This window comes from Rhincodon typus, chromosome 17 (assembly GCF_021869965.1).
Source record: "Rhincodon typus isolate 14 chromosome 17, sRhiTyp1.1, whole genome shotgun sequence".
Classification (NCBI taxonomy): Eukaryota; Metazoa; Chordata; class Chondrichthyes; order Orectolobiformes; family Rhincodontidae; genus Rhincodon; species Rhincodon typus.
This window is the reverse complement of record NC_063348.1, coordinates 712,489-721,365: the sequence shown is the minus strand read 5'-3', so window position 1 is coordinate 721,365 and position 8,877 is coordinate 712,489. Positions and strand designations below refer to the sequence as shown.

Here is an 8,877-nt window from a genome sequence, read left to right as displayed (position 1 = left end):
AGAACTGTGACCAGTGGTGTTCCACAGGGATCCGTGTTGGGACCACTGTTGTTTGTGATATACATAAATGATCTGGAGGAAGGTATAGATGGTCTGTTTAGCAAGTTTGCAGATGACACTAAGATTGGTGGAGTAGCAGATAGTGAAGGGGACTGTCGGAGAATGCAGCAGAATATAGATAGATTGGAGAGTTGGGTGGAGAAATGGCAGATGGAGTTCAAGCCAGGCAAATGTGAGCTGATGCATTTTGGAAGATCCAATTCAAGAGTGAACTATATGGTAAATGGAAAAGCTCTGGGGAAAATTGATGCACAGAGAGATCTGGGTGTTCAGGTCCATTGTAACCTGAAGGTGGCAATGCAGGTGGATAGAGCGGTCAAGAAGGCATACGGCATGCTTTCATTCATTGGATGGGGTATTGAGTACAAGAGTTGGCAGGTCATGTTACAGTTGTATAGGACTTTGGTTCGACCACATTTGGAATACTGTGTACAGTTCTGGTCGCCACGTTACCAAAAGGATGTGGATGCTTTGGAGAGGGTGCAAAGGAGATTCACCAGGATGTTGCCTGTTATGGAGGGCGCTAGCTATGAAGAGATGTTGAGTAGATTAGGATCATTTATATTAGAAAGATGGAGGTTGAGGGGGGACCTGATTGTGGTCTACAAAATCATGAGAGGTATATACAGGGTGGATAGCAAGAAGCTTTTTCCCAGAGTGGGGGACTCAATTACTAGGGGTCACGATTTCAAGGTGAGAGGGGAAAAGTTTAAGGGTGATATGCGTGGAAAGTTCTTTACGCAGAGGGTGGTGGGTGCTTGGAACGTGTTGCCAATGGAGGTGGTAGAGGCGGGCACGATAGCGTCACTTAAGATGTATCTAGACAGATACATGAATGGGCAGGGAGCAGAGGGATACAGATCCTTGGAAAATAGGTGACAGGTTTAGATAGAGGATCTGGATCAGTGCAGGCTTGGACGGCCAAAGGACCTGTTCCTGCGCTGTAATTTTCTTTGTTCTTTCTTCTTTATTCAGTTAATTCCTGCCTTGGAAATCTCCCTATAACTGTGCAAATTCCTCTTGCAATCATATTTATCAAATTTCCTTTGAAATGTTTGAATCTGCTTTCACCATCCTCCAGATCTGCGCACCTCAACGCGTGAAACAGTTTTGCTATACTCATTTTTTGCTCCTCTTCTTCATAAAAATAACATCTGCCAATACCCTCCTAAACATGCCTTGCAGGAGAAAACAGAGTGTTTCTGCATATATCAAGACCACTCTCCGGGTCAAACAGGGACCATCCTGACAGCAGCCTTCAGTTTGCCAGAGAGCCTGCGGTGAAAGCAAGAGTTCAACTCAATTCTGCTGGATATCAGGACAAAGCAACTCACAGCTACTGGACTGGCAATGTGAAAATAGAGTCTGCGCTCTTGTCTCATGCTAACCACAGCCTAGGTGAGGAAACCTCTGCTTGACTAGAATGAGCCATGAGTGAGTGGGTCTCCACACAGTGGCCAACACAGCAAACACATGACAAAGCAAACAGCAATGGAGATGGAGAAGCTCAGGTCACTGCAGACCCAGAGGAGGGAACAAGAGGCACCAGAATAATTCTGTGCTCCTGAGTTTGCAGCAAGGGACTGTACGGGGAATGGTTAGTGAGTGTAAGGGAAGGGCATTAAAAGAGAAGATTAGTTAAACTTTCAAACCCTGGAGCCTGTTCGACACCATTCTCATTTCAAGGGGAAAGATGACGACTGTCAGCAAAAGTCAGTGGCTGTGTGAGGAGCATGTACTTAGGGGATACATTGTAAGGAAGAGTTTATGAGATACTGCAAGTTACTAAGGGGTAGAGTTTAGGGGCAGAGTGAATGAATTAACAGTTTGGAGAAGTGTGATCAAGTGAGAGTTTGCTAGCAAAGTCATTTCTCAAAGAGGCGTGTAGGGGACAGTCTGTGAAAGTTAATGAGTGGAAGGGTTTAGGGAAAGACTCAGTAAGAGCCAGCACAGGGAGATTAGAATAGGCAGGGGTTCAGGGTGATTTTTTAAAAATTTGTCATTAGGTGTGGCACAGTGGTTGAGTGGTTAGCACTGCTACCTCAAAGCACCAGTGAACCAGGTTCAATTCCACCCTCAGGTGACTGTCTGTGTGGAGTTTGCACATTCTCCCCGTGTCTGCGTGGGTTTCCACTGGATGCTCTGGTGTCCTCCCACAGTGCAAAGATATGTAGGTTAGGTGGATCAGCCATGGCAAATGCAGGGTTACAGGGATAGGGTAGGGGTGTAGGTCTGCATGGGATGCTCTTTGGGGGTTTGGTATGGTTTGCTTCCACATTGTAGGGGTTCTAGGAGATGTTTGGGCCAGCATTTGTTGCCCTTGAGAAAGTGACGTTTAGCTGCCCTCTTGAGCCATTGCAGTCTATGTGCTGTAAATAGATTCTCAATGCTGTTGGGAGGGAACTTAAGTATTTTGACCCAGCAACACTGAAGGAACGGCGATATGTTCCTGAGTCAGGATGGTGAGTGGCTTGGAGGGGAACGTGCGGGTGGTTAGTAAGGGTGGGGTTGGGGACAGTTCTTGTAGGGACGTGGTGGTCAGTAGACCGTATCGAGAGGAGTATAGTGGGTTGGTAGAGAATGAGAGAGGGAAGGATTAGGGATGTACTTTCAAGGGAGAAGTGATATAAAAGTAAAGACACCGTAGTCCTCAGAGAGAAATGACTCATGGATGTTTAACCTGAGGGTCACCACACCTCAGACAAGGCAAAGGTTGAGATGGAGACTCATTCATGGGAACTTCAGCCGATGTGAAAATTGAACCCAAGTTGTTGGTATCCCTCTGTATCACAATTCAGCTGGCCAGCTGACTGAGCTAACTGACCCCCAGGGATGGCAGGGACAAGTGGGAATGGCAGAACTAGTCAAGCGGAGGATATGTTCAGATAGAGAAAGGGTTAACCTGAGAGGATTTACTGGTTTGTATTGATGCAACAAGAGCTGTGCTCCACTGAGTCATATACCATTTCAGAAAGTTAGACACGATGCTGCAGACAAGATCTGCCACCTACAGGAGAGATCATATAGTGCTTAGCACCAAACAGAGAGAGCTCCCCATTGATCAGAGAGAGAGAGAGCGAGGGAGGGAGAGAGAGAGAGAGAGAGAGGGAGAGAAAGAGTGAGAGAGAGATCCCTGTTGATCAGAGAGAGAGAGAGATAGAGCCCTGCATTGTTCAGAGACAGAGAGACACTGGGAGAGAGAGAGAGATTCCCATTGCTCAGAAACAGAGAGAGAGAGAGAGAGAGAGATCCCCATTGATCAGAAACAGAGAGAGACAGAGAGACCTCCACATTGATCATAGAGAGAAACTACACGCCATTGATCAGAGTGAGACCGTCATGTATTAGAGAAGAACTGAAGACTGCAAGCATCTGTAGGCCACTTGGTCCCTTAAACCTGCTCTAACATTCAACTGATCATTGTTGATCTGACTGAGACCTATAACCCATTTTCCTTCTTTCCCTTCCATAAACCCTCCAATCCCTTGTGATAACTCAGCATTGACATATTCAGTGGTTGCAGGGAGATGGAATTCTAAAGGCCAACTCTCATTTTTAAACCATACACCCTTCTTTCTAGATTTCCCCATGAAGGTAAACATTCCATGCTGTCCAACCCTGTTAGAATGCTACATACTTCATTAAGAGCACCTCTCATTTTTTGAACCACTAATGAGCACAGGCCCAACCTGCTCAGCCTTTCCTCATAACACAAACCTAGGAATCAACAGAGTGAACCTTCTCTGAATTGCCTCCAATGCAAGTATATTGCATCTTAAGTAAGAAGGCCAAAACTGAACATGGCACTTGTTGTGCAGTATATACTGTATGCACCATACAGTAGGAACAAGACTTCCCTGTTTTATATTTTATTGTCCTTCCAATAAAGACCAGCATTTCATTTGTCTTCCAGTTACTTGCTTTACCTGCATTCTTACTCCTTGTCATTATTGTACCAGGACACTCAAATCCTCCTGTACCTATCTTTGTATCGTCAGCAAATTTGTTTACAATGCATTCAGTCCTATCATTTTATTATTCTTAAGCCTGTAAACAGATGAGGCTGCTGTAATGATCCCTTGCAAAATAACTGGTTACAGTTTGCCAACCTGAAATTGTCCAAATATTCTGACTCCCATTCCTGCTGTCAGTCCTGACTGCCTGTCCAATTCAATGCAAAGTCTGTTCATTGACAGACTGTCTTCGTCAGTGTGTAACCTATTGACTGACTACCTGTTATAGTCAGTGTCTAACCTGCTCACTGACTCCGTTTGAATCAGTGTGTAACTTATTCACTGACCGCATTCCTATTCAATGCATAATCTGATAACTGATGGCCTGTTTTACTCAGTTTGTAAACTTTTCATGAACTGCTTGGCCTACCCTGGTGTAACCTGTTCACTGACTGCCTGTCATACTCACTGTGTAACCTGTTCACTGACTGCCTGATGTACTCACTGTGTAACCTGTTCACTGACTGCCTGTCATACTCACTGTGTAACCTGTTCACTGACTGCCTGACGTACTCACTGTGTAACTTGTTCACTGACTGCCTGTCATACTCACTGTGTAAACTGTTCACTGACTGCCTGTCCTACTCTCTGTAACATGTTCATTGACTGCATGTCCTATAAAGCGTGTATCCTGTTGACACACTGCCTGTTATACTCACGTGTAACCTGTTTACTGCCTGCATGTTTTACTCAGTGTGGAACCTGTTCACTGACTGCCTGTCCTATTCAGTATGTAACCTGTTCACTGCCTGTCCTACTCAGTATGGAACCTATTCACTAACTGCCTGTCTTACTCAGTGTGTAACCTGTTCACTCACTGCCTGTCCTACCCAATATGTAATCTATTCACTGACTTCCTGTTCTACTCAATGTGTAATCTATGCACTGACTGCCTGTCTTACTGAATATGTAACATGTTCAGTGACTGCTTGTCCTCAGAGCTTAACCTAATTCCTGGCAGTTGTCCCACATTGTTTGCAACCTGTTCACTGACTGTCTGTCCTATTTTCATAATCATAGATTTAAACAGAACAGAAGATGCCCTTCAGCCCATCAAGTTTGCGCTGCGCTATCTACACTTGTCCCACTTTCTAGCACTTAGTCCATAGCCTTGAATTTTGTGACAAAGCAAGTGATTATCTACGTACTTTTTAAGGCTTGTTAGTTGTCCTGCCTCAACTACCTTCGAGACAGTGCATTCCCAGCCCCCACCGTCCTCTGGGCAAAAATATTTTTCCTCAAATCCACTCTAAACATTTTTCCCTTCACTTTAAAATGACAGCCTCTTGTTATTGACCCTTCAGCTAAGGGGAACAGCTGCTCTCTATTCACCCTGTCCATGCCCTTCAGGATCTTATACACCTCACTCAGGTCCATCCTAAACCTGCTCTGCTCCAGCCTCTCTCCATAGCTGAACTACTCCATCCCAGGCAACATCTTGGTAAATTTCCTTTGCAGTCCCTCCAATGCAATCACATCCTTCCTATAATGTGGTGAGCAGAATTTTTTTAAAAAAAATCATTAACAGGATGTGAACATCAGTGGTCAGGCCAGCACTTATTACCCATTCTTAATTGTCATTAAGGGCAGTTGTGGGTGTGGAGTCACATGTGGGCCAAATCCTTCTGGAGACAGTCTGCTGTCACATGTGGGTAGGTTTCCTTCCCTGAAGGACATTAGTGAAGCATATGGGTTTTTCCAACAATCAGCAATGGTTTCATGGTCACCAGTAGAGTCTTCATTCCAGATTTTTAAAAATTGAATCCAATTTCCACCATCTGCCATGATGGGATTTGAATCTGGGTCTCCAGATAAATCCTGGAATCACTGGATTAATAATCTAGTGATAATACTACAATTGGTATTAACTCCCCCACTGCAGACAGTGTGGTAAGCTGTGACATAACCAACGTTCTGTACAGTTCCAACATGACCTCCCTGCTCTTGTAATCTATGTAATAACTGAAATGTGTGGAGTTTGCACATTCTCCCCATGTCTGCATGGGTTTCCTCCGGGTGCTCCGGTTTCCTCCCACACTCCAAAGATGTGCAAAGTAGGTGGATTGGCCATGCTAAATTGCCCATAGTGCCCAGGGATGTTTAGGATAGGTGGGTTAGACATGGGAAATCAGGCGTAGGATAATGGGTCTGGGTGGGATGCTCTTCGGAGGGGCGGTGTGGACTTGTTGAGCTGAATGGCCTGTTTCCACACTGTAGGGATTCTATGAAAATGTCCTGTATGCCTTCTTACTTATTAACACTGACCTGCCACCTTCAGTTATCTGTGGACAAGCACCCTAAGATCCTTCTGTTTCTCCTAGATTTCTAGTGTTCTACCATTCATCAAGTATCATAGGAACAGAAGATAGGGGCAGCTTCAAGCCGACACCGCCATTCAATTTGATCAAGGTTGATCATGCAATCTCAGTATCCCACTCCCACCCTCTCCACATACCCCTTGATCCCTTTAGCCACAACATCCATGTCTTGAATATACCTAAAGAAGGGCCCCGACAACTTTCTGTGGTAGAGAATTCCCACAGGTTCACTATTCTCTGAGTGAAGAAATTCTTTCTCATCTCAGTCTGGAACGGCTCACCCCTTATTCCTAGACTGTGACCCTTAGTTCTGGACTTCTTCAACATCTGGAACATTTCTATAAATTCCTGATGGAATTCCTTATTCTTCTAAATTCCAGTGATTACAAGCCCAGTCGATCCAGTCTTTCCTCATACGACAGTCCTGCCATCCTGGGAATCAGTCTGGTGAGCCTTCACTGGATTCCCTCAATAGCAAGAATACTCCCTTGTATTCCAGAGTTCATCAGTTCACATTTATCAGGTTTAAATTCCAATTGCCACTGATTAGCCCATCTAATCAACCTGTCTATATCTTTCTGTGGCCTAACTTGGAGGCTTGGAGGGCCGAAGGGCCTGTTCCTGTGCTGTAATTTTCTTTGTTCTTTGTTTTTAACACTTTCCTCTTCATTGATAATCACCCAGCCAGAGTGGCTATAGAGGAATTAATAGCGATCACAACAATTCAACCGTGATTCAAATGAATTCAATCTGCTATGAAAAAGGAAAAAGAAGGTTTGCAAGAAAGGGATTTGGATTGGAGGAAGGCAGATTTTAATTGAAATAAAACAGGGTATGGCCAAAGTAGACAAGGTTCAACTACTTGAGGGGTAAATCTACAGCAGAACAGGGGGCATTCAATTAGGAAATGGGAAGAGTACAGGTTCAACATGTTCCCTATGGATGTCTAGGAATACTCGGGACTGGATAAAAGGAAAATAGAGGTGTATAACAAGTACAAAAGGATCAAATCTACAGAGGCATTAGCGAAGTAAAGGAAATGCAGGGGGTAACTTAAAAAAACAATTAGTGGAGCAAAGGGCAGCATGAGAAAACACTGGTGGGTAAAGTTAGGGAGAATCACAAGTTATTCTATCAGTATATCCAGGGGAAGACAAAGAGCAAACCCCATTAGGGACCAAGAGGAAAGTGTGTGCGTGGAGCCGGAAGACATTGGTAGAGTATTAAACAAATGCTCCATTTCTGTCTTCACTCAGGAAAAGGAGGATTGGGGTTACAGAATTCGGGAAGAGGGACTGAGGTGTTTGAGTAGAGTGATCCAAGAAGCAAGGAGGTATTGGAGGCATTGGACAGATCCACAGGTTTGGATGAGTTGTATCCCAGACTGCTGTGGAAGATGAAGGAAGAAATTACAGGGGCTCTAACCCAGATTTGTAATTCTTCTCTGGCAAGAGGGGAGGTGTCAGAGGATTTTAGGATGGCTAATGTAGTTCCACTTTAAAGACCAGGGAACCATAGACTAGTGAATCAGTGGTAAAGAAACTAGCGTAAAAAATTCTGAAGAAAATAATTAATCTCCACTTACAGAGGCAGGATTTGCTCAGGGATAGATAGCATGGCTTTGTCAGAGGGATGTCATGCCGAACAAATTTGTTTGAATTTTTCGAGGTGGTGATCAGGTGAGTAGACAAGGGTAGGGCGGTTAATGTAGTTCATATAGATTTCAGCAAAGCCTTTGGTAAGGTCCCACATGGCAGACTGATAAAGAGGGTAAAAGATGCAGGGTGACTTGGCAAATTGGCTCCAAAATTAGCTTATGACAGGACACAGAAGGTGGTGATGGAAGGCTGTTTATGTGACTGGAAGCCAGTATCCAGTGGAGCGTACAACAGGGATCATTCCTGCGTCCCATTTTGTTTTTGACGGCCTGTGTGCACAACCTGTTCATTGACTGCCTGTCTTATTGAGTGCATAAGCTTTTTGTTGACTGTCTGGACTGTTCAGGGTATGTCCTGTTCAATGACTGCCTGCCTTATTCAGTGTCTAACCTCCTCACTTATTGTCCCTCCTGTTGAATGTACTTTCTTTCAGGGGAGCAACATCGAGCAAAACGTAAGAAGGGTCCGGCTCCGAAGATGCTGGGGAATGAAGTATGTAGTGTGTGTGGAGACAAGGCTTCAGGCTTCCATTACAATGTGCTCAGCTGTGAGGGCTGCAAGGGTTTCTTCAGACGCAGTGTGATCAAGAGTGCCCAATATTCCTGCAAGAACAATGGAGAGTGCCAGATGGATATGTACATGCGCAGAAAGTGCCAACAGTGCCGACTACGCAAGTGTCGGCAGGCAGGGATGTTGGAGCAATGTAAGTCAATGAAAACGGAGGAGCAGCTATCTACGCACACAACACAAACATCAACAAATGAGCGACTAACTGAGTGACACCAGTCAGTGTACAGATATCTCCCTAAGAGACAGGGGACTGAGAGA

General features: G+C 44.7%; 2 protein-coding genes across 2 annotated transcripts in view; one reads left to right on the top strand and one right to left on the bottom strand.

The window, feature by feature from the left end:
* madd (MAP-kinase activating death domain) overlaps positions 1-8,877 on the bottom strand; it is a 224,082-nt gene that overhangs the window by 202,184 nt on the left and 13,021 nt on the right. The gene's annotated exons all lie outside the window — the stretch shown is intronic.
* Positions 1,263-8,877, top strand: part of LOC125485261 (oxysterols receptor LXR-alpha-like) — a 12,906-nt gene continuing 5,291 nt past the window's right edge. The window contains exons 1-2 of the mRNA XM_048607271.1: positions 1,263-1,458; positions 8,483-8,752. Coding sequence (XP_048463228.1) covers positions 8,527-8,752 — 226 coding nt within the window. The 5' untranslated portion in view covers positions 1,263-1,458; positions 8,483-8,526. The remainder of the gene's footprint in view (positions 1,459-8,482; positions 8,753-8,877) is intronic.